The 26,166-nt window shown below is 45.7% G+C and overlaps 2 protein-coding genes and 1 long non-coding RNA gene across 3 annotated transcripts in view; 1 reads left to right on the top strand and 2 right to left on the bottom strand.

The window, feature by feature from the left end:
• The window catches only part of LOC147008261 (uncharacterized), a 57,235-nt gene extending 51,686 nt beyond the window's left edge, over positions 1–5,549 (bottom strand). Inside the window, exons 1-2 of the mRNA XM_085865193.1 lie at positions 5,291–5,549; positions 7–468 (exon numbers count right to left, since the gene is read on the bottom strand). Coding sequence (XP_085721319.1) covers positions 7–468; positions 5,291–5,549 — 721 coding nt within the window. The remainder of the gene's footprint in view (positions 1–6; positions 469–5,290) is intronic.
• The window catches only part of LOC147008251 (uncharacterized), a 298,248-nt gene that overhangs the window by 125,542 nt on the left and 146,540 nt on the right, over positions 1–26,166 (top strand). The gene's annotated exons all lie outside the window — the stretch shown is intronic.
• The window catches only part of LOC147008260 (F-box/LRR-repeat protein 4-like), a 36,143-nt gene continuing 18,062 nt past the window's right edge, over positions 8,086–26,166 (bottom strand). The window contains exons 10-11 of the transcript XR_015053559.1: positions 8,257–8,367; positions 8,086–8,150 (exon numbers count right to left, since the gene is read on the bottom strand). The gene's annotated coding sequence lies outside the window, so the exon portion shown is untranslated. The remainder of the gene's footprint in view (positions 8,151–8,256; positions 8,368–26,166) is intronic.

Genomic DNA, 26,166 nt, shown 5'->3' with positions numbered 1-26,166 from the left:
ACTCACCAGCTTGCAGCTCTTCCTGAAGAGGTTGTTTTTCACCAACTTGCAGCTCTTCCTCAAGAGCTTGTTTTTCATCAGTTATCAGGTCTTCCTGAAGAGGTTGTTCTGCACCAGTTATCAGGTCTTCCTCAAGAGGTTGTTTTTCACAAGTTATCAGCTCTTCCTCAAGAGGTTGTTCTGCACCAGTTATCAGGTCTTCCTCAAAAGGTTGTTCTGCACCAGTTATCAGGTCTTCCTCAAGAGGTTGTTCTGCACCAGTTATCAGGTCTTCCTCAAGAGGTTTTTCTGCACCAGTGAGCAGCTCTTCCTCAAGAGGTTGTTTTTCACCAGTTATCAGCTCTTCCTCAAGAGGTTGGTCTGCACCAGTTAACAGCTCTTCCTGAAGAGGTTGTTTTTCACCAGTTAGCAGCTCTTCCTCAAGAGGTTGTTCTGCACCAGTTTTCAGGTCTTCCTCAAGAGGTTGTTCTGCACCAGTTATCAGGTCTTCCTCAAGAGGTTGTTCTGCACCAGTTATCAGGTCTTCCTCAAGAGGTTGTTCTGCACCAGTTATCAGGTCTTCCTCAAGAGGTTGTTCTGCACCAGTTATCAGGACTTCCTCAAGAGGTTGTTTTTCACAAGTTATCAGCTCTTCCTCAAAAGGTTGTTCTGCACCAGTTATCAGGTCTTCCTCAAGAGGTTGTTCTGCACCAGTTATCAGGTCTTCCTCAAGAGGTTGTTCTGCACCAGTGAGCAGCTCTTCCTCAAGAGGTTGTTTTTCACCAGTTATCAGCTCTTCCTCAAGAGGTTGGTCTGCACCAGTTATCAGCTCTTCAAGAGGTTGTTTTTCACCAGTTTGCAGCTCTTCTTCAAGAGGTTGTTCTGCACCAGTTATCAGCTCTTCCTCAAGAGGTTGTTTTTCACCAGTTATCATCTCTTCTTCAAGAGGTTGTTCTGCACTAGTTATCAGCTCTTCTTCAAGAGGTTGTTCTGCACCAGTTATCAGCTCTTCTTCAAGAGGTTGTTTTTCACCAGTTATCAGCTCTTCTTCAAGAGGTTGTTCTGCACCAGTTATCAGCTCTTCCTCAAGAGGTTGTTCTGCACCAGTTATCAGCTCTGCCTCAAGAGGTTGTTCTGCACCAGTTATCAGGTCTTCCTCAAGAGGTTTTTCTGCACCAGTGAGCAGCTCTTCCTCAAGAGGTTGTTTTTCACCAGTTATCAGCTCTTCCTCAAGAGGTTGGTCTGCACCAGTTAGCAGCTCTTCCTGAAGAGGTTGTTTTTCACCAGTTAGCAGCTCTTCCTCAAGAGGTTGTTCTGCACCAGTTTTCAGGTCTTCCTCAAGAGGTTGTTCTGCACCAGTTATCAGGTCTTCCTCAAGAGGTTGTTCTGCACCAGTTATCAGGTCTTCCTCAAGAGGTTGTTCTGCACCAGTTATCAGGACTTCCTCAAGAGGTTGTTTTTCACAAGTTATCAGCTCTTCCTCAAGAGGTTGTTCTGCACCAGTTATCAGGTCTTCCTCAAAAGGTTGTTCTGCACCAGTTATCAGGTCTTCCTCAAGAGGTTGTTCTACACCAGTTATCAGGTCTTCCTCAAGAGGTTGTTCTGCACCAGTGAGCAGCTCTTCCTCAAGAGGTTGTTTTTCACCAGTTATCAGCTCTTCCTCAAGAGGTTGGTCTGCACCAGTTATCAGCTCTTCAAGAGGTTGTTTTTCACCAGTTTGCAGCTCTTCTTCAAGAGGTTGTTCTGCACCAGTTATCAGCTCTTCCTCAAGAGGTTGTTTTTCACCAGTTATCATCTCTTCTTCAAGAGGTTGTTCTGCACTAGTTATCAGCTCTTCTTCAAGAGGTTGTTCTGCACCAGTTATCAGCTCTTCCTCAAGAGGTTGTTTTTCACCAGTTATCAGCTCTTCTTCAAGAGGTTGGTCTGCACCAGTTATCAGCTCTTCCTCAAGAGGTTGTTCTGCACCAGTTATCAGCTCTGCCTCAAGAGGTTGTTCTGCACCAGTTATCAGGTCTTCCTCAAGAGGTTTTTCTGCACCAGTGAGCAGCTCTTCCTCAAGAGGTTGTTTTTCACCAGTTATCAGCTCTTCCTCAAGAGGTTGGTCTGCACCAGTTAGCAGCTCTTCCTGAAGAGGTTGTTTTTCACCAGTTAGCAGCTCTTCCTCAAGAGGTTGTTCTGCACCAGTTTTCAGGTCTTCCTCAAGAGGTTGTTCTGCACCAGTTATCAGGTCTTCCTCAAGAGGTTGTTCTGCACCAGTTATCAGGTCTTCTTCAAGAGGTTGTTCTGCACCAGTTATCAGGTCTTCCTCAAGAGGTTGTTCTGCACCAGTTATCAGGACTTCCTCAAGAGGTTGTTTTTCACAAGTTATCAGCTCTTCCTCAAGAGGTTGTTCTGCACCAGTTTTCAGGTCTTCCTCAAGAGGTTGTTCTGCACCAGTTATCAGGTCTTCCTCAAGAGGTTGTTCTGCACCAGTTATCAGGTCTTCCTCAAGAGGTTGTTCTGCACCAGTGAGCAGCTCTTCCTCAAGAGGTTGTTTTTCACCAGTTATCAGCTCTTCCTCAAGAGGTTGGTCTGCACCAGTTATCAGCTCTTCAAGAGGTTGTTTTTCACCAGTTTGCAGCTCTTCTTCAAGAGGTTGTTCTGCACCAGTTATCATCTCTTCTTCAAGAGGTTGTTCTGCACCAGTTATCAGCTCTTCTTCAAGAGGTTGTTCTGCACCAGTTATCAGCTCTTCCTCAAGAGGTTGTTCTGCACCAGTTATCAGCTCTTCCTCAAGAGGTTGTTCTGCACCAGTTATCAGCTCTTCTTCAAGAGGTTGTTCTGCACCAGTTATCAGCTCTTCCTGAAGAGGTTGTTCTGCACCAGTTCGCAGCTCTTCTTCAAGAGGTTGTTCTGCACCAGTTATCAGCTCTTCCTGAAGAGGTTGTTCTGCACCAGTTATCAGCTCTTCCTCAAGAGGTTGTTCTGTCAGTGGAGGCTCAGCACCCCTGCAAAAATTAGAAAGATTTTGTGAAGCTGTTGTTAAATAAGTTACAAATAAGAAACAATGTCAGAATAAAAATGTAGTAGGGTCGGTGAGAATCAGACTGCATCAGTGTTTTCTACATTCAGACAGCCAACAACACGACTGGAGTGATCAGAGTGGATCGATTGTTTATTCAGTATAATCCCAGCCACATAGGTTTAGTTAATTAGGTGAGGGCTGATTGGTTATTCCCTCCATTCACAGATGAGAGATGTGGGTGGGTCTTTCTTTATTTATATATTGACTGCTTCTGACGTTTGCACGTGGTACATTATTGAGAGCCTCATGGGTATGCATTGCTGTCTGCGCTGTTGCTGATGATTCGCCAACACCCAACAAGTGATGAAATCGGTCCGGTAGCTGAGGGGGTGTATGACATTGGGATTCTCATTTGTGTACTCTGTGTGAACGTCTTTATAGTTGTTGAGGAACTCTGGGAAAGGTTTGAAACAGCACAGCACTTACCTTGTGTAGGTCTTCTTGGGTTGCTTTATGCAGCTTCTTCGGCTGGAAGAGTATGGGAGGGGTCGATTGTCTATACATACATACATATATGTATAATTATATATATATATATATATATATATATATATATATATATATATAATTATATATGTATATAGATTTGTGTTTTTCAAATGTTTTTCTCTGCAACCGCTTGTCTGATTGATGTGAAACTTTAAACATAGGACTCCCCATGAAGAATGTTGTATTGCTAACGCTGACATCATAGGTCACACGGTATGGCAGCCATATTGGATTAAATGGAAAATATTTGGACATTATTTTCTCTGACACCACTCAATGAAAAAAAAATGAAACTTGCAACATGTCATCAACTCCCCATGGGTGATAATGATGACGTTATTGGTGACGTGATTTTTCCATCCATAATTGGTTGATTCGAAATCCTTATCCGTAAAATCTGAAACTTCATAGATCTGATCTACGAGCCTATGTGAGTGAAAAATTAAATATATGACGTCATAGGCCATATATTCTGGTCGCCATATTGGATTGAAAATAAAAATGTAAAAATATTCCACTTCTTCTCCAGAACTTCTTCACAGATCAATGTGAAACTTCACACACATGATCGACCAGCCATGGGGAATATAGTTTGAATTTTTTTCATAAACACCTTTATTGACGCAATTTAGTCTTAATGTGCACAAAAGTGGTTGTGAGATATCCGAATAATCATTCAATGGTATAATGGTAGCATGTTCAGTTAACGTTGGTATTTCTGTTCAAAATGAGCGTTCGGGGTGAGGAGACCATGCACTTCATAACAGCCGTCCTCGTTCTGATATAATATTGTACAAAGCAGTTATTGCCATTATTTATAATAGATCAAATCTTTACAAACAAAAATTAACATTTTGATACATCTGGTGAAAGTGGTTGTTATTCCATGTATTCCTTCCCTCCTCAGATCGATTACCTCGTGATGCTTGCCATTTACACCTGGCTTTGACAGACATTCTTATAACAATAACTTTTCTCTTCTACTTCTTCTTCTTCTTCTTCTTCTTCTTCTTCTTCTTCTTCTTCTTCTTCTTCTTCTTCTTCTTCTTCTTCTTCTTCTTCTTCTTCTTCTTCTGCTTTAACGACGCGAACAACCACTAACTTCTAATAATGTTGCCAGTGGAAACGGCTGTGGCTGAAGTCTTTCACGGACTGGTTGGGCAATCCTTCTGTTGAATGGCAGGAATGTGTAATTTGTTCTGGGTACCGGCGATAACTCGCCAAAGCTTTGCAAGAGACATAATGGGATATTTTACTTCCACCAACACCCCCACGCTTGCAGACGGTCCTCTAGATCCACGTGCTTTGGTGGGACGGCACACACATCGATGTCTCACCCTTCATGCAAAACACCAGGATGAACATTAATGTCAGGATCAAGATTTCCCCCCCCCCCCCCCGAGCGAACCATCTCGATAAAGAAACCTCAAATAAATCCTACAGCCATGAAACCTCTAATCTGTAGTGGAGAAAATGATGAAGGATCATCACGTGATCGAGATACGACAGGAATAACGATTTCTATTTCCATCACAATTCATGTCACGACATCCCGAAGGGAGATTTTCTCTTACTTACATGGGATGTGAAACGTCATCACTTCTTACAGAAGACTTCCCTTTCTTTTTTCTTCTGAACAAGGACCTAAGATGAAAAAAGATTGAAAAATCAATTTCTTGTACATTTTCTGAACTCGATATTTCCAAAAAGAAGTTTTAAAAGGTGTAGAGAGAGAAAATAAATATATTTACTTAAGACGTTCCCAAAGAGTAGTTTTCTTTTTCTTTGGTGGAGTAAAATGTGGTGGTGACTGATTCACATCAACGTCTTGAGAACCAGGAGAAGAGTTCACGCCAACTTCTTGAAAATCAAGAAACAGGTTCAAAGCAACCTCTGGAGAGCCAGAAGAAGGGTTCAAACCAACATGTTGAGAATCAAGAAACGGGTTCAGACCAACATCTTGAGAACTGGGTGACTGGTTCACACCAACATCTGGAGAACCAGGAGACTCGTTCATCTTTGCTTTCCTGGAAAACAACACTCTTTGTAAATCCACAATTTGCTTCAAATATGCTAAACCGGATGTCATACACATTCTGTATTTCAACAACTGACACAACAATGCTCCCTCCACCAAACTCCACATGAAATAAAACAAGGAACTGATACTCGAGATCCCCCAACTTTTGGGTGGGATGATGAAAATATCTGTGTAATCTGAAAGTTAAATCTTGAACAATTTTTGAAATATCATGCACAAGCAAAGTTACTGAGATGGTTGTCATGGTAACATAATTTAGCCAATCACAGCCGTGATTTAATCAGGTTGAGATGATGTAATGAGGAATAGATATCTGCAATATGAGAGCTAAATGTCCAACGGTTTTTGAAAGATCACGCACACAAACACACATGGATGGATGATCGGTCGGTCGGACGGAGCCGAGAACAATCAACTGACTATTTTAAATATTGTGGTGTTCATGAAGAGCAGACGTGTGGAGTAAATGGCTTCTGTATGTGTGTGTGTGTGTGTGTGTGTGTGTGTGTGTGTGTGTGCATACATATATGTGGTATTGGGTCAATCTTTTATTTCCCCACAAGACACATTGAGACATGTTGGACACAATTCATGTCACAACATCTCTAAGGGTGCCATCTCAGAACATGCCAGATTAGTGAGAGGAGTCCTGCTCAAAAGTGGGTACAGCAAAGGGATACTCCCCACCTTGAAAGAACCAAAACAGACAGAACGGAAGGCGCCAGACACACTTAGGCACTGTGTACTGCCATACTACCTGGGCTTTTCCGAAAGGATAGGCAGGACAGTCTGCAGTGCACGGACTGGTGTAGCCTACAAGCCTCCACGCACCACCTGTAATGTCATTTCAAAACTAAAGGACCCAATACCAACTGGTGATAAATTTGGATTACCACCGTTCAGGTACGTGTGGAGATAACCACCATCTGGGCATAACCGTCGTCCACATACATTCGGAGACAGAAAGAGAGAGGGGTGTGGGAGGATGCTGCACTGTAGTAGGAGGGGGTGGAGCAAGTATGGGACAAAGAGAGAGAGAGGGGTGGGGTGGGTAGTGGGTGTAGTGGGGGTAGGGGAGTGATCAGAGAATATGTCATACTTTATGAACAGCACACACACAAATACGTACACACACACACACACACACACACACACACACACACACACACACACACACACAAATACGTACACACACACACACACACACACACACACACACACACACACACACACACACACACACACACACAATTGTCATGTGACTGGTGGAAAAAAAATTGGCTCTGTAATTGAGAAAAGACGTGAATGTGATGAACGGCTCGGAATTGGGGTGTTATCAAATGTATTTTCCTTTGAAACTCACAAAGAGAAACCATGTAACCTTTGCAAAGGACACCAAGTCATATAAAATAACCAATTGCTTTCGAAATAGTCACGAGGACGTGTCCGGGCAGTGTTTGTTTCTGGACGGTGTTTGGCTCCGTACGTGTCCGGGCAGTGTTTGTCTCCGGATGGCTTGGCTCCGGACACGTCCAAGCCGTGTTTGGGTCCGGACGTGTCTGGGCAGTGTTTGTTTCTGGACGGTGTTTGGCTCCATACGTGTCCGGGCAGTGTTTGTTTCTGGACGGTGTTTGGCTCCGTACGTGTCCGGGCAGTGTTTGTTTCTGGACGGTGTTTGGCTCCGTACGTGTCCGGGCAGTGTTTGTCTCTGGATGGCTTGGCTCCGGACACGTCCAAGCCGTGTTTGGGTCCAGACGTGTCTGGGCAGTGTTTGTTTCTGGACGGTGTTTGGCTCCGTACGTGTCCGGGCAGTGTTTGTCTCCGGATGGCTTGGCTCCGGACACGTCCAAGCCGTGTTTGGGTCCGGACGTGTCTGGGCAGTGTTTGTTTCTGACGGTGTTTGTCTCCGGCCAATCCTTCTGTTGAATGGCAGGAATGTGTAATTTGTTCTGGGTATCGGCGATAACTCGCCAAAGCTTCGCAAGAGACATGATGGGATCCTTTACGTCCACCAACACCCCCACGAAACCTCTAATGAAACCTCTAATCTCTTCTTCTTCTTCTTTTGGCTGCTCCCGTGAGGGGTCGCCACAGCGGATCATCCGTATGATCCGCAGAGTGATTTGGCTTAGTTTTTATGCCGGATGCCCTTCCTGACGCAACCTTGGTCGCCTCTTACGACACACAGGGATAAGGTACACCTATTCTAACCGGGGTATACACTGGCCCAGTATACTGGTACTCACTTCGCCGACCTCGGAAGGATGACAGGCTGAGTTAACCTCCTGGTGTCTATGAATTCAAGCGGCCAACGGGGCTTAAACTCAGGACCTTTTGGATCCCAAGCCGCTACCCTAACCACAACGCCAACACCAGGCATGAAACCTCTAATCTCTGGTGGAGAAAATAATGAAGGATCATCATGTGATCGTGATACGACAGGAATAACTATTTCTGTTTCTATCACAATTCATGTCACAACATCCCGAAGGGAGATTTTCTCTTACTTACATGGGATGTGAAACGTCATCACTTCTTACAGAAGACTTCCCTTTCTTTTTTCTTCTGAACAAGGACCTAAGATGAAAAAGATTGATAAATCAATTTCTTGTACATTTTCTGAACTCGATATTTCCAAAAAGAAGTTTTAAAAGGTGTAGAGAGAGAAAATAAATATATTTACTTTAGACGTTCCCAAAGAGAAGTTTTCTTTTTCTTTGGTGGAGTAGAATGTGGTGGTGACTGGTTCACATCAACGTCTTGTGAATTAGGTGACTCGTTCATCTTTGCTTTCCTGGAAAACAACACTCTTCTTAAGACCAGTAAGACCGACCCCTTTAGGTCCCTTCAACACTTTAGATCTTCTGGACCCATTCAACTGCTAAGACCACTGGACCCTTTGGAGTTTATACCTTTCGATCACTTCGACCCCAGAAATATTTAGACCTGTGAAGACCCTTTAGAAGCTTAGACCTTTTAAAACATTTTAGCACCTTTTAAGCCTCTTTTTTAGTTTATTTTTGCACACCAAGTCGAGCCTCGTGGAAGAACTGGGACACTGAACGGATCAGGACGAAACAGACAAAAACAGGATGCAAAACACGCATGCATGGGGTGGAGAAGTTGGACAGAAGATGCTTGGGGTTAACGAGATGGACACAGAGGATGCTTGGGGTGGATGAGATGGACACAGAGGATGCTTGGGGTGGATGAGATGGACACAGAGGATGCTTGGGGTGGATGAGATGGACACAGAGGATGCTTGGGGTGGATGAGATGGACACAGAGGATGCTTGGGGTGGATGAGATGGACACAGAGGATGCTTGGGGTGGATGAGATGGACACAGAGGATGCTTGGGGTGGATGAGATGGACACAGAGGATGCTTGGGGTTAACGAGATGGACACAGAGGATGCTTGGGGTGGATGAGATGGACACAGAGGATGCTTGGGGTTAACGAGATGGACACAGAGGATGCTTGGGGTGGATGAGATGGACACAGAGGATGCTTGGGGTGGATGAGATGGACACAGAGGATGCTTGGGGTGGATGAGATGGACACAGAGGATGCTTGGGGTGGATGAGATGGACACAGAGGATGCTTGGGGTGGATGAGATGGACACAGAGGATGCTTGGGGTGGATGAGATGGACACAGAGGATGCTTGGGGTTAACGAGATGGACACAGAGGATGCTTGGGGTGGATGAGATGGACACAGAGGATGCTTGGGGTTAACGAGATGGACACAGAGGATGCTTGGGGTGGATGAGATGGACACAGAGGATGCTTGGGGTGGATGAGATGGACACAGAGGATGCTTGGGGTGGATGAGATGGACACAGAGGATGCTTGGGGTGGATGAGATGGACACAGAGGATGCTTGGGGTGGATGAGATGGACACAGAGGATGCTTGGGGTGGATGAGATGGACACAGAGGATGCTTGGGGTGGATGAGATGGACACAGAGGATGCTTGGGGTGGATGAGATGGACACAGAGGATGCTTGGGGTTAACGAGATGGACACAGAGGATGCTTGGGGTGGATGAGATGGACACAGAGGATGCTTGGGGTTAACGAGATGGACACAGAGGATGCTTGGGGTGGATGAGATAGACACAGAGGATGCTTGGGGTGGATGAGATGGACACAGAGGATGCTTGGGGTGGATGAGATGGACACAGAGGATGCTTGGGGTGGATGAGATGGACACAGATGATGCTTGGGGTGGATGAGATGGACACAGAGGATGCTTGGGGTGGATGAGATGGACACAGAGGATGCTTGGGGTGGATGAGATGGACACACAAGGAAGCTCAAAAGGAGGGAAACCTGGAAAATTGGAAGGATGAGGGTTTAGGTGGGGTTAGCAAGGGTAGAAAATATCATGGATTTGGATTGGGGATGATCTGAGATGGTGGTGAACAGCTGTCCTGAAGACCTGGAGGGAAGAATGAGATTGAAGAGGATGTGAAAGTTGATTCCTCAGGTTGAGAAAAGGAGGAACAAATGAGTGGAGGAGAGCAGTGATACTGGATTCAGGTAGTTTCACGAGAAGGGGGTTGATGGTGAACCGTGTGTGTCGTTGAGAAATCTGGGGGGGGGGGGGCAAAGCACAGAATGAGCAGAGGGGGTAAGACGAGAAAGGAGGTGGTATGTGACAGAGAGACCACTGACCTGTTGGTGATGGTGAAGTGATAGGCCCATCGACTCAGCTTCATCGCGTGAGATTCCAATAACCGCAAAGGCCTTCGTTTCCACGGCATCAAGCTGAGCAAGACGTGAGGCAGGGGAGCCAGCCGAGAGAGGATAGCAGTCCTCCATCAAGCTGCGGATGAGGACCTTATTGGTGGATAGGAGTTCAGGTGTGCCAAGGAAGGAGGTTGGAGGATGCCCAGTCAGCAGCTGGCTTTGGAAGCCAAATTTGAAATGTCCTTTGCCCAAGAAAGATCATGGCTGATAGTGAGACCCAGGACTTTGAATGACTGAACTTCCTCAAGAGGATTGGTAAGAAAGTAGATAGGAGGAGGGTTTGCCAGACGGTCCTTTCGGAGTGAGATTTGTCAGGATTGGAAGACATATTCCAAGTGTTTGACCAGCTTGTGATTTTGTCAACGTCTGAAGAGAGGGAAGAGGTTGCTGCCTGCGTGTAACAAGGATGACTGAGGATGTCACGGCAGAGGGGGGAGTGATGAGCAAATAGATAAAGAGGATTCTTCCAGAGAGTGAGAGAGATCACTTATGAAGATCAGGAATAGGATTGGGCCGAGAACACTGCCTTGAGGTACTGCAGCCATGACAGGGAGTGGAGATGAAAGGATCTTGTTGAGAGCCACATGTTGGCTACGAGAGTCGAGGAAGTCAGTTTGCCACGTGTGGAGTTGGCATTGGATGCCATAGGCAGAGATTGGAGAGTACCGCAAGATGCCTGGCTGTAACAAAAGAGATATGTCCAGAGAACCAGCCCTGATCTCATGTCCGACATTGAGGGTGTCCATCCATTGATGGATGAATCGAAGCAGCATGAACAAGGTGGAGTGACCTGGTCTGAAACCAAATTGGTGATCTGAGATGAGGCTGTTGGAGAAGAGGAAGGATTTCATTTCAACCGTGATGATGGACTCCATGATCTTGCTGATGATTGGAAGGAAGCCAATAGTTTTGTAGTTAAGGGGATCAATTTTTGCTCCTTTTTTATGCAATGCGGTGAGGTTGGCGGATTTACAAACAGATGAAAGATGACCCAAGCCAAATGATAGGGTGAAAAGGGCAGAGAGAGGATGTGCAAGAGCAGCAGAGAAGGTTGTGAGGACACATGAGCTGATGCCGTCCGGTCCAGTCGCAGAGTCAAAGTCAAGGATTGAAAGAATTTTCTTCATCTTCTCAGGTGCAAAAGACACAGAATCCAGGATCAGTTGTGTACGACAGGGAAGAGTGGACACCGAGAGTGGAGTGTTGGAGACACAAGATTTTGAATCAAACACAGAATTGAGGCATTTAGCCTGATCACGAGCGTAGTAGGCTGTGATGACTCGAGGGAAGGGATTGGAAGGTGAGCATACTCCAGAGATAGACTTAACAAGATGTCATCAGGTTTTAGAGGATGGAGACAAGTTTGAAATTTCAATCTTGAGGTTGGACAGATGTTATTTTCTGACTCTGCTGAGAGTGGACACACACTTATTGTGGACTTTTTAGAATGAGCTGAGATTGCCTTTGGTCAGATTTGCCTTTCAGGAAGAGAAGGTTATTTCAGATCAACTGCCTCACGACAGTATTCAGTGGACCATGGGCAGGATGAAGGCAAAGATAATTGAAGATGATATTGGATGAATCTGTACATGAGAGAGAGAGAGAGAGAGAGAGAGAGAGAGAGAGAGAGAGAGAGAGAGAGAGAGAGAGAGAGAGAGAGAGAGAGAGAGAGAGAGAGAGAGAGAGAGAGAGAGAGAGAGAGAGAGAGAGAGAGAGAGACAGAGAGAGAGAGAGAGAGAGACAGAGAGACGGAGAGATCAGGTGTCTGTGGATGAATTCCCAGGCTGAGTTATCATCAGAAGCAGTCGATATGGGAGACCAGTGCTGAAGAGGGATGGCTGCTTGCAGTCCCTATCAATCTGCTTGAGTGAACTCCCATACTCACTGGTGTGGAACTGCTCTTTGAGAATAGCCAGAGATATGTTGACTTTCACAAGCACATGATCAGATGAACCAATGAGAGCAGAGAAAGAGCAGGAGACATTTGCAGGGAAGTTTGTCATCACCAAGTCCAGAAGGGAGGATTTGCCATTTGGAGAAATCCTGGTCAGAATGTTCACAGATTAAGTCAGTCCCATGGAGTCACAGAAGTCCTTTGGTGAAGTTACACGGCTGGTGAGACAGGTACCAACATCCAGTCAAGTTACTTGGTGACAACTGAAATCGCCAGATGTGAGGAAGAGAGAGTTGGGATGAATGGTGAAATGTCTGTCCATGTTGTGTGAAAGAGATGTAGATATAGTCGTCACTGTTAGGGGAAGGTACAACACACAGATGAACAAGACATGGGAACGGAGGAAATGTCACAGCCAGATGTACTCCTGGGGGTTGGAAGGTGAAAGGTCAGGACAAGGTTCGGTTAGGAATGGGAGCATGCGCCGAAGCAGGCGCTGTCCCTCGGATGGACATTAAAATGATGTCCGGTCTGCCAGCATTCATTGGTGGACGTTAATAAAGACCCCGTGTTGTCCTTCGCGAAGAGTCGGCGAGCTATCGCCAGCACCATAGCCAAATTCCATATTCCTGCCCTAACCAGCGGCAGACACGACATCAGCGGCACAGACAATATGCCCTCTGTGCCGGCACAGACAATGGTGATACCCTGTGACCTTGTGCTGCATACGAACGATGAAGATCAGGCCTTTCAGACCCAACGGGCAATTAATTTTCCATCAAATCAAAGTTAAAAACCAACTTTATGACCTCATCCTCATGCAACCCAACGACGATCACCCGCCATCGTTAGACGAGTGTCTGTCCCACTTGGGACTATTCATTACCCCGCGCACGTGAAGCAAAAAGTGGGGTTCAGCAATCGGTGCACGTCGGTCCGTCCGTCCATCTGTCGGATCCGTTTACGGTCGTGAGTTTATGATCGCAGAACAACTTATTTTAATCGAATGTTATATTTTGAACACGAATCAGAACGTGAATGGGAAGACAAGTTTCTCGTTTTAACGAATGTACTTTGGCTCTGAATTTGTCCGATCACACCTGCACAGAGAGGAGTGACGGTATTTTACTCTGTCTACCTGTCTGGCAATCAAACAGAATGGGAAAAATCATTGCAAGCAGGAAACGTACTGTTTAATGACGTCACAAAGGACACAACAAACAGGCACGAATAACTCATGTGACGAGTTCCACAAGGTGGTGTAATAGACGCTGGGTAAAACGGCGTCTCGTTTAACATCCACCACTCGTTTAACATCGTTTAACATCCACCACCGACCGGTGTTGGTTGAGGGGTCTTCGGGCTAACCATCTACCCGATGGACGGTGCACGCAATGATACCTCGCCATACGTGCGAAACACCAGGATGGCAGTTTATAGCGAGGTCGGGATTCTAACCCAGACTAGACAGCCCAGAGGTGAGCATGCACACCTCAAGGTGAATTACTGACCCCCTTGTTGAAGTCAATAAATTCCGAATTGAGCGGAAACTCGGCAAAACTGCAGGAACCACGGATGATGATGCACGTCGAACCGAGCGGTTCACAGATCCACACCCGATTGTCGTGACGTCACAATAGCCAGTCCTTCTGTCCACGTCACCGACTCGCACGTCAGCCCAGCAGCACAAATCCTCAACCAAAGGGATAACCGTGAACAAACAAAAACCTTCAAAGAAAGAAATCAGAACGGGACGTGTTGAGTTGAGGAAGTCGCGACGACGGACACATCCGCAGAGAAACGAGCCACGCGCGCGACGTAATGACGTAAAAAAAACGTAATGACGTCATCACGTACCGTGATCATATCGTCGTCGGCAGTTGCGTCTGACTTGATAAAAGACCTCCGAGCTGGAAACAAATTGGTGAATCATTATTTATTTATTGCCGAGCACGCACGAACGTTTTGATCATCACGACCATGATAATGGTTTGTATTGTGTTTGGATTTTTTTGTTTTTTTAATCCATGTCAGTCCACTGTGCTGTCACGAAGCTGTGAAACAACAACAACCAACCGGAGGAGGAGGCGGCTCAAGATGGCTGATTAAAACGAGCACCGCGAACCGCAGTGGTGATCTGTAATCAAGGCGGGTTTCTGTGTTTCTTGGTCTCGACGTCGTGACGTTGGCGACGAGGATTAAAGTCGACCGAGTGTTCACGGTCAAGATGGTGGCACGTGGAGGGAGAGGGACCGGTCTATCTGCTATTTGAGGTATAAAGTCGTACGACGCGTCGTGAGTGTGCGATGGCGAGCTCGGCTCGAAGGGTTGGAATCGCGTGCGGACAGCAGAGGCCTAGTTGTGGATGGTGCAGCAAAGACACGAGTGCAGCATTTCCACAAGCCTTGACAAGTTCAGCATGGATGCCGCAGATCCCTGGAGCTTTACTCAATTTCAACCGGTTCCCCGCAGTCCGTGTTTCCACAAACGAAGGTGGACCACAGTTGATTGGAGGGTCAGCAGTAGGGATTGTAAACACACCTGACGTCCAACTCGACAGCTGGTGGATCAGCCTGGTGCAGCCACTCAAAGTCACCGGCCCAGCGGGTCTTCACTTCGGACTCTTCCGTCAAGAGCCGACGACCCTCCGCTGTCACTGCAGTGCTCCGAGGGATGGGCTTGGATGAACGCAATGCGCGAATTCCCCTGTAAGCGGGACGAGAATCACGTGTCCACAGGTGATGCTCGACCCCCTCACAGATTCCTCCCACCGAGGCCTCCTTGTCCACCCTGAGCGCACGTACAGTTTTACGCCTCTGCTCCCTGAACAGCTCAGCTCAGCCCTGCGACTCTGGTCAACGGTGTCCAGTGTCCCCTGACAGACAAATGTCAGTGGAACGGAAGGGAATGCGAGGGAAGTGGGAGGGAATGTCAGCAGAGAAGGAGGGAGTGCGAGGGGAGCGGGAGGGAATGTCAGCGGAATGAGAGGGTGATGTGGGAGGGGCAGATTGTCCCCATTTATGAGTGAAGGGGTTGCAGTCATCTTTCACCCCTCGACTGATCCATATGAAGAAATATCTTCATCACAGAAGTCTAACAAAAGGAGAATCCGAACTAATACTGACGGATCAAGTCTGAGAAAGAAAATGTTCACACGTTTAGGGATCTGGGTTGGATTGTTTTGCCGATTTTTTTTTTTGAATGCAAATTCGAGGCTCGTGGAAGAGTTGGAACACTGAAGGGATCATAACAAAAGTAACAAGAGAGAGAGAGAGGGGAGAGTGGTGAACACCAACAGGTGAGTTAAAGGACAAATTCGAGGGAGACTTGGACAAACTCAGGATGTGGGAAGGAATGAGGGTTAGGGATGGAGAGTTCATCAGTACTTTGGCCATGAATCTGTCCCGATTGCACGTGGAAATGGAGGAGGAAGATAATACTTTTAATCTGCCTCCCGAATTGAAACAAAATTAAAAATTATGACAAACAGGAAACTTAGTGTTTTTTAAGGATGTAATGAAAGGACACAAAGAACAGTGTTCCATCTCCACCTCGAGGCACTGTGGAAACTGAATTATTGATTGAATTTATAATCATGTAAAATACAAAATTGTCTTAGTTTAGTGCTTTGAAAAAAGATTTAATTAATGTATATGCTGAGAAAGTTTGTTAAAAGCAGACTACGCATTTTATTTCTCTGTTCAAGTCGAAAACAACCTTGTAAAATCTAATCTGTTTGATGACCATTGTCTGGTGACCATTTAGTCAGCAAGGCAAACCATGGCTCTTTTCTATTTCCCCCCTCCCCCTCTCCATGTTGCAAATTTGAAGTCCACAAAAGTCCATCTGATGTCATAATAAAAACTGTATATATATATATATATATATATATATATATATATATATATATATATATATATATATATATATATATATATATACTCAAGATTCTATGTAAACTTTAAGTCTTCAACTCGCAATATCATTGTGAGTTGAGACCTTCCTTCCCGTGCACGGAAGTGTTCTTTTGTTTTATCAAATAAATGGCTTGCATGTAACTTACTCTTTTTTTACTGTTTTGAGGGAGCTGGAAAACCTGCTTCGACAGTTGGCTCACTAATTGATCGCTAACTAGTTGGCTAAATTTCGACAGTTGATCGGTTCCGTGCTAACTAATTGACCACATGCTCCTCCTCAGCATGAGCTCCACCAGGTACGCACCCTCGTAGCTCATACAGCGTCGGCACACGGGTGCGGAGAAGGTCCGGACCATCACCCTGAACGCTCGTGGAAGGTCACACAAGTTGCAGGACCGGCAATGTGTGCCAACCCCAAGCACCTACCTGCCTCGCCATCTCGAAGCATCACGCCCGGCGCGATTTTCCCTCCGAAGAACGATCAAATGGTCTCCGAAAGGACCTGTTCCTCAACCCTCATCTACTGCAGCATCAGATTTGTTGTGGTGGAGTGGAGTGGGGTTTGAGTGGGGTGGGGGGGGGGAGAGCAGAATATCTCAAACCACGAAAACCCGTCCTGAAGCAAACTGAATCAACAAACCCTCTGACGACTCGGCTTTGACAAACTCAATTGTTCTTCAGAAATTTTCAGGGTTTTTCTCTCTCGTTGGTTGTTATATTTACAGCGTGACAAAGTGCTCGAAGATCAAGCGAAGAGGGTACAGGTCCTTCAGACGAACCAGGAGGAGGTGAGTGCAGTGAAGGTGAGTTATAGGTGAGTCCAATTTTCTTTCACTGTTACACTCTACCTCCTTTAATTATTTATCAAGGTGCTATCTGAGCCCTGTGCCATATATATTTACTACTGACCAGTATTAATGGAGAATAACCAATCACAAAATTGTTTTCAAACTCTTCTCCTTGACATCGATTGTAAGTATGGCACATTTCTTCGGTTTTGGTCCAGCATCTGAAGGACCAGGTCGGGAGTCTGCTCTGATTACCCGAATGAGGGCACGAAGAATTACGATGGCGGAGGCTCGAGAACCTACTGGACCTTGCCCTTGGGAGGGAGTTAATGAGGCTCCACGTTCTGCCGTGGATGAGAATGTGATCCCTCACGAGCCAGCGGACAATCAGGAAGTTTTCAATTGTCTGGGAGCTCTAGGTTCATCCGTACTTCTGTCAATTGTTCGAAGCGTGAACCTTGCTCCCTTCACTAGTGACGCGGTGAACCATTGCAATCTCAACCTGGATGGTCTCGTATTGCCAGTGTTGATATGCAATCTCCGTATTCAGGAACCCCGGTTAAGAAGGCAGCAGACAATCTTGGAGATTATTGCCCCATGCCTCCCTCGGACCATGGTACTGGACACTGCGGATGCTCGTGCAGAGTTGGGCCGCATCCTCGCCGATGAGGAGAATCTAAAGGATCAGGAGTGATTCGCGGACTGGACACAAGAGCTACAACGGATGGTCTTTGATGATCAGCACCCTCCTGCAGGGGATCTAATCAGGTACTGGAACTATGAACAGAGGAGTTGGAGCACCGATGACATAACGGAACGTCTCCTGGACTTACAGAGAATCACTACCACTTTTGGGAATCGCCAACGGAATCGATGTCTGTACCCTGTCCTGCTCGTGTTAGTGTCTTTTTCCATGAGAGGTACCATCTCATCCCAGAAACTCTCTGGAATGGTGTCTGATCTTCAACCAGTCATGTCCTACATTGCCGATGCCCTTGAGCAAGAGGACGTGATGCTAACTTGGACCAATTTCGGACATCTTGTAAATGATGGGAATATTGCTGGAGTGTTGCGCAGGTGGCTGTGATTCATCCCTCCTGCTGCAATTCGCTTGAGAGTTGCGCTTGCTCAAGCGGCAGGATCTGACCTCACATCTCTAGATGTGATAGCTATGGCTCTGCATGAGCATCCAAACGTCCCTTGGCCTTTGCTGACTCGACTCTGCAGGGATGAATGGAAAAATGCCTTCGCTGCCATTAAGATTGGAGGAACAAACCCCTACTTTGGTTTTCGCAGAGATCTGCAAGAAGTGAGGTCAACGAAATTCAAGCGTCTGGCATGGGCAAAGCGGGCGGCTCCTCGTTGAGATGGGTGACGCAACCCTAGGGAACTACCACGGATTTGTTGAAGATAAGGTAAACAAGGTGGTTGTTTGAGACCTCATCGAGGGTTATAAACTCACCCAGGTTGGACCTAATGTGTCCGCAGACATGACAACTGATGAACTTAGGGAGCATGCCCACGCTCTGCATCTCGTTACCGCATGTCTGGCCAATGCCATGATGCTCCAGAACATGGATGGCCATCCCGAGCCTCATGTGAGGGTGGCTGGTGGTGTTGACGAGGTGTGGAGAAAAGAAAGGGGGTTTACTCCGTGAGGTTCATCGGGTATACTTGTTCCCTATCTGCGTGTGTTTGTAGTGTTAGTGTGTGCCACCACTTCTTAATTCTAGACCTTCCTCTACCTCTTATTGAATGTGGCCATCTTGAGTCATGGTGAGACTGGGCACGTGCATGATGTAAATGGCTGTTTGGTGAGCTTGGGGGGAATAAAGGACTCGGGGTTTATTGGAGTGCCAAATGTACGGAGTGTAAATATAACGGAGTGTGTGCCGAGAGCGAGTGAACCGGAATGTGCGAGAATGGAGTGTGATGATGAGCGAGAAAATCGAACCGCCCGTGCAAGTCAAACTATCTCACAACTTATTGTGTTCAAGTGTCAACACATCCAGTACATGCCGGGCATCACCAAACACAGCTAGTCGACACAACAGGGAGAGAGAAACACCTCTACCTATTTATCTAGCACGAAAGATCCATGGAGAAACGAGAAAGAAAGGTCTGGTTGATACTCTCCACAACATGGGATTATGTCTCTCATATGATCGTGTCCTAGGAATTTCTACAGAGATAGCTCACAAAGTTTGTGCCATGTATGATGAGCAAGGAGTGTGTAGAAACATTTTATCATGATGGGTTTGGGGGTGATAAAATAAATAAGTTGATGATGATTAAAACTTGGTATTAAAATGAAAAATGTTAAATCTGAAGTAGAATGTACTCGAATACGATATGATTCTTTTGAAGTATGTATCCATTTGGAGTTAACATAATTATATTTCTCCTCTGTATCGAAAGATCACCTGTATATTAAATGTGTAAACAGGTTGAACTTTGCCAGTAAGTTGAATATAAGAAGAATTGCCGATCATTTTTACAGCTATCAAAAGGAATTTTTAAAACAGACACAAACAAGTTGGAATGTGGATTTGAGAAGGAGTCCAGATGTATTCACGAAGCTCTGGTCGCTTCAAGATAATATATCTTCCCAGTTTTGGGAGAAGCAGACTGATTTTTAACCTACATAAGATGGAAACTTGTTTTAATGGCCATTAGGGTTAGCGTTTGACGTCATTCTTGCATTATGTACGATTAATATGTCTGGGTTTGAATATGTGTTGTAACCATTTAAGCAGGAGCTGTCAAAGAAGACTGAAGATAAGGTTCACCTGGAAATTGTCAAGACCGGGCGAACTGGCGTCAGTGTCAGAAAATTATAAAAACTGTGTCTTACTGGAAACTCTATAAAGACGAAGATTCTCCGGTTATGTTGAGAGATCTGGAGTGAACTTGTCTGTCCAGGATCTCCTGTGCTGGCACATAAAATCTGTTTGTTCAATAAATGTTTTAAAATTGTACTGACGTTTTGTGTCTGCATCTACAAGTGGTTTGTCCCCCCAAACTTGCAAGGAACATCTTTGGTGTGGCAGCAGTAAGACAATATTGATCGCAACCCGAGTTCAACAACTGCCAAAGATTCTTTTCATGGGACAGGTATGTCCATGACGCAACAACCATCAGTTGAAAATGAAGGAACATCACGTGCTATTCCAGTGATAAGTGAGACAACTCAGAAGGGAAAAAAAGATCCAGGCACTTCCTGCATCATACACAAATGTTCCTCCAGTAGTCCGACCTAGACCTGATCTTTCTGTTCCTCATGTAAATGGACCGGTTATGCCAGAGAACCGAGTTCCGGCTCTTGGATTGTCAAGGGAAAATGACTGGTTACATCATATTAGAGAACTGCTGAAGAAACCCGAGCTGACCAAAGAAGACTTCGTTTCATGGCATGCTTCAGCGCAGCAAGATTCTATATCTCCTACAACAGTAGTGTCCCTCATGCCTCTTTTCCGAGAATGCACACATTCAGTCACCATGATACACCATGCAATGAATGTTGTTAAGGCTGCAACTGAATACCTCAATCCAAGCCAGGTTCCAGTTTTGGTGATGGACCAACCACTATTCGCTCCGGCCAAAACTATACAATGGAACTTCCCTGCTTCACATGGAGAAGATAAATATGTAATAATGTTTGGTGGATTACACATTGAAATTGCAGCTCTTAAGATCATAGATGATTGGCTTGACAGCAGTGGTTGGACAATTGCTATCTCCAGTGCTGGTATTGCTGCAGGTGGGGTTGCTGATTCTCTGTTCAAGGTCACACATGTAACCCTAACCAGACATGCCCACCAAGTGGCAGCTGCTGCTCTCTTTATACTCCAGCATACTGCATATGACAGATACACAACCACTGTCTCAGATGAACAGCAACAATTGTATTTTGCAGCATGGAGGGAGAAAATGTCAGCTGAACAACCACAGTTCCAATACTGGGCACTTGTTCTTGAACTGCAGCTTTGCATTCTTCAGATTATTGAAGCAATCAGGAAAGGAGATTTTCCTCTGTACTTGGAATCACTTGTTTTGTTCATTCCATGGGTATTCAGCTTGGACCACAACAACTATGCACGGTGGCTCTCTGTTCACGTCAGAGATATGTACTCTGTCAATTATGCATCCCTCCATTTACTAATAATTCGTTTCAGGGAGGTTTGTTGCATACAAGACAACACGTCCCATCTCTGTTGGGGCACGAGATCAAGCACATGAGCAGGTAATGCCCTTGTGAAAAGTGAGGGTGGGGCCATTGGCCTGACAGATAATCCAAATGCCCAAGGCGATGGATGGTAGCAGGGCCTGAAATATCAAGGATTCTCGCAGAGTTTGAAGACAGTCCCATTCATGATTAATGACAAAACATCATGAGCAAACCATGTCAGTCCAAACTAACTTTGCCCAGGAAGTGAAATATCTTGTGGATGTATTTGAAGAGATGGGAACCCCATTCAAGGAAGACAGTGGTGATCTGCTAACAGTGGATACCAAGATCATTATGGACTCCAATATCCACAGGACAGTAGAAAATGTATTCAAACTGGGAAAACAGCAATATGAGCAATTTGTCAAAGAGAGGTTTGTTGACAGAACAAAGCCAATTACAGATCCAATCAAGAAAAACAAACTCCAGTTGTTTTCCACAAAAAACAGTCTTCAGAAACAGAAGTCTGTGGTGACAACCATGAAGAAAGACTGCACATTGTTTTCCAGATTATATATTGCATGCCAAACTAGGGAAGGAAATCTTGCAGATTTCTTCAAGCATGAAAAACAGCCATTGTCCCCAGCACTTGCCAAGACTGGTGGCATGAGATCTGGCAACAAAGATCTACTTACAGTACTTGAATCTCTAGCTCCAGCAGAACCACCAGAATCAATCCCACAAGTGACTGCACTCGTTTTGGATGGTGGGTGCAGTCATAGTTCAAATGTTGTCACCAGGAACCTCCCAGACTTTTAATGATTACACCAAGACTGTGTTCCTACCATATATCCAACATGACCTTAATCTTGCACACAAACTTCATATTGTGTGGGATGTTAACAACCCAAACAGCCTGAAGAGAGCAACAAGAGAGAAGAGGGGAAAGGGAGTGAGGAGGAGACTTGATCTTTCATCAAAGGTGCCAACTAACTGGCAAAGCTTTCTTCATGTTAGTGAGAACAAAACAGAGCTCTTTCACATGCTGGCAAAAGAGATTACAAGCACTGATTTCCAAGGCAAAGAGGTTTACAGTACTTATGATGATCAAAGATCATCACCAAAGGCCTCACACCAAAGAGGTCAACGATTGACCGTATCCTTGCTCTTCGTGTCCTCACCGAACGCAGACGAGAGTTTCGGCAGGGGCTGCTTGCAGCCTATGTTGATCTCTGCAAAGCGTTCGATTCAGTGAGTCGGGATGTCCTCTGGAGGATTCTTGGTCTTCGTGGGGTGCCACCAAAACTGATCGATCTGATGTCTGAACTCCACTCTGGTACTGAGAGTGCTGTGAGATGTGGTGGTACCATCTCTGACTTATTTCCAGTTGTTACTGGAGTTCGTCAGGGGTGTGTACTTGCCCCCACACTTTTCAGCACTTGTATGGACTGGATTCGAGGGAGGATGTCAGAGAGATCAAGCTGCGGTGAATGGTTTAGGAATGTCAAGATCTCTGATCTTGATTTCGCAGATGATGCAGTCATCTTTGCGGAGACTTTAGATATCCTTTTGGGGGCCCTCGAGGTGCTGAATGAGGAGTCGGAGCCGCTGGGATTACGGGTTTCTTGCATCAAAACTAAGATCCAGGCTTTCAATGACATCTTGGATGCATCTGTCCTGTCTGTGCCTGTTTGTGGTGAGGATGTTGAGGTCGTGGAGAGATTCACTTACCTTGGCAGTGTGGGGGAAAAATTTATATTAATGTATTCTAAATTGTAACAAATGGAGTTTTAGAAATGTAACTGTTATGCTGCAAGTTGAATTGGCTGTCATTTCTGGCCAAAAGACTTTTGCCCTAAATGTAAAGAAATGTGTTGTTCTGGAGCAGAGTGACCGAGCTGATAAAAAATGAACCTTTGCTTAGAAATGTACGAAGTGGCTTTTCGTCTAAAGAACACGTCTGCAGTCTGGGTGAATAGCCCCAAACCTCTCTCTCATGAAAGTATAAAATGCTTTGAAATGTAAAATTGTTTCAGTGCAAGTACCTGAGAAAGTATTAGAATCTCAGTGGCTTGTACTCCTTGGAACTGACCAAGTACCAAGTTAGAATAAAACTCTCTGATCTAATGTGGAAGTGAATTGAATCGGGTTGGCCTAACTGTTAACTAAAGTAAGAATAAATGAAATAGAAAAAATTGCAATCAATGGGGATTCTTAAGTTCATTGTACGAGGGTGAGAAGTGTATGGTGTATAATGAGAAAATAAATTATTTCACAAGGAAGGACTTGTGTGGACATCAGTTTTATCAGTGTCGATAGGGTTTTATGTAGGATTTTATAACCAAATCGGACAAAACGTTAAACTCTGCCTGAAGTCAAATAGGATTCCACAATCGGCCAGTTAGAATCCTTCAAGAGGACAACGATCACAACAAGGTGGGTTTAAAAAATCCATCATCAATATCTTCTCGTATTCTCTCACGGTGTCATAATTTCCTGACCCCGAACTTGGGATTTTGCCTTTGTTTGTCATCTTCATCAAAGTGATGATGACACCGTTATCTGTACCGATGACGTTTCAGGCGACTGAGCCAATTGTAGCTCAGCAACGTCAAGATCATACCACGTGGTATTCAGCTGATGTGACGCGTGGTTATTTCCTTTATTTATATAATATATCGATTCCAGATCACATGGGATACACAGGTACGATGTACTCACACATATCCCGTGTGTGTCACAGGATGAGATACACGTAAGATGGGGAGAAGGAAACGGTGATGGGTAAGTGTGACACGGAAGGATCTGGGGATGGGAAGGGATACAAGCGGAAGTGGACAGCAGATTGTCGGGATCTCCTGTTCAGTGTTAGCAGAGATAATAACGTTTTCCTTTATGTTCATTGGAGGGGTTGGGAGGGTGTGTTTTGGGGGGAGGGTAGAAATCAGAGCTCATGTTTACCTCAACTACATATTAGAATGTTACCAATGCCTGGTGTTGGCGCAGTGGTTAGGGCAGCGGCTTGGGATCCAAAAGGTCCTGAGTTCAAGCCCCGTTAGGCCACTGAATTAATACACCAGGGGGTTGACTCAGCCTGTCATCCTTCCGAGGTCGGCGAAATGAGTACCAGTGTACTTGGCCGGTTTATACCCCGGTTGAAATAGGTGTACCATATCTCTGTGTCGTAAGAGGCGACCAGGGTTGCGTCAGGAAGGGCATCCGGCGTAAAACATGTGCCAAATCACTATGCGGATCATACGGATGATCCGCTGTGGCGACCCCGAAAGGGAGCAGCCGAAAGGAGAAGAAGAAGATATATTAGAATGTTACCACATGTTCAATCCTGGTCACCACATTCAGAATGTATATTAACCACATCAGGTGTGTTTATGAACCATATCTGGTATGTTGATGAACCACATCTGGTATGTTGATGAACCACATCTGGTATGTTTATTAACATCTGATATGTATATTAATGTTACGTCTGAGGGGGTGGGGGGGGGGGGAAGTGCAGTCAATGGGGAATTAGGATGTTTAATTAGGTATTCCATGCTGTTCGAGTTGTACCAGGATCTCGATGTAATGAAGTAGGGATTTAGTGGTGATAAATTGTCCAGTAAATGTCCGTTTCTTTAAGGGGTAAATGATAATTGTCACGTAATTAGATAGGGAGACGGGTTAGGGTAAGTGTTGATGTGTATTCCTTTTTGGTATTTCCTGCAGGCTTGTCGTGACGTGACAGAACGGTGCTTGATGACCATTGGCGGAGGGCCGCAGACGGAGGACCAATGAGGCGCTCCGTTGGAAGTTACAAAGATCCTGGAGCACGGGGTGGCCCGATTGGAGGATTGAGAGAAAGGGAGGAGAAATACGTGCAGATGGCTCCGCCCCTTGATGACCATTGGTGGAAGGCGGCAGTCGGAGGACCAATGAGGGGCTCCGTTGGAAGTGACAAGGACTCATGAGCATGAAACGATCTGATTGGAAGAGTGAGAGATATAAAAATAGCTGGCGGAGTTTGTTCAAGGCCCCTCTCCTCTCAGCTCTCCTCTCTCAGCGCTCTCTCTCTCTCTTTTGCGCTTGCTCGTTCCTAATTCGTCGTGCCTCGTGCCCTTACTGTGCCTCACCTCGTTTGGCTCTCGTGTTCCACTGGCTCTGGGTACGGGACCGGACGGTGGGCAGATCTGCCTCCCTCTCCTGCTCGCTCTTGGTGCATGAACTGGGTTCCCTGGAGGCTGTGAGTGGTTTTGGGCTCACACCACAGGAGGTCGACACCACCAAGACCAACACCACAGTGGCTGGTTGGAGCTCACAGGCCAAGAACGACATTTCTGCGTGGAAGGTTTCACGGAACGTCTGCACCACCGTGTCTCCTGCCCCAGAGAGGCGCAACGCCAGCTCGTCCGGCACCCACATCTAATGACTTTTGCATCGACACCACGGGCAAGCCTGACGAACTAGCTATGTTGTGTGTGTGTGTGTGTGTGTGTGTGTGTGTGTGTGTGTGTGTGTGTGTGTGTGTGTGTGTGTGTGTGTGTGTGTGTGTGTGTGTGTACCTGGCGCCTTAGAGGGTTTGAGATTCGTGTACCGATTTATTTGATTCTTTACATTTTGCTGTAAATCCATTCAAATTGTTTGTTTTCCCCCACGCCCGAATCCACACCACCCTTCGTCGAATCGCTCACGGATCCTTCCTCTTGCCGAGCCTTCTTGTCGCTCTTGTGTATAAATAAACGTTATTCACTCAGTAAAAAGTGCCTCGTGCCACCTTCCTCGTCCCGTTTGCTATAGAGCGATCAAAACCGCCACCCTTGGATTATAAAAATAAACCGCCTCCATCGTTTCGGCTCATCTTACGTTGGCGGGACTGTTCAAGTCCCGTGAACGTCACGATATGCTTGTATAATCAATAAAACACGTTTTGTTTTTCATGACTGTATACCTACATTTGCAGCCCCCTGTATGTTGTATTAGGTGTTCTTTTTGAAATAAACCATACATGAGGGAATCAGGGTAAAAATTAGGCGATCGCTTCCATGAACACTCACTTGGTTCGTGCAAAACCTAACA

This window comes from Eptatretus burgeri, chromosome 20, assembly GCF_056783735.1.
Source record: "Eptatretus burgeri isolate ZD-2024b chromosome 20, Ebu_testis_v1, whole genome shotgun sequence".
Taxonomy (NCBI): Eukaryota; Metazoa; Chordata; class Myxini; order Myxiniformes; family Myxinidae; genus Eptatretus; species Eptatretus burgeri.
Note: the sequence above shows the minus strand (reverse complement) of the source record. Positions and strands in the feature narration are given on the sequence as shown.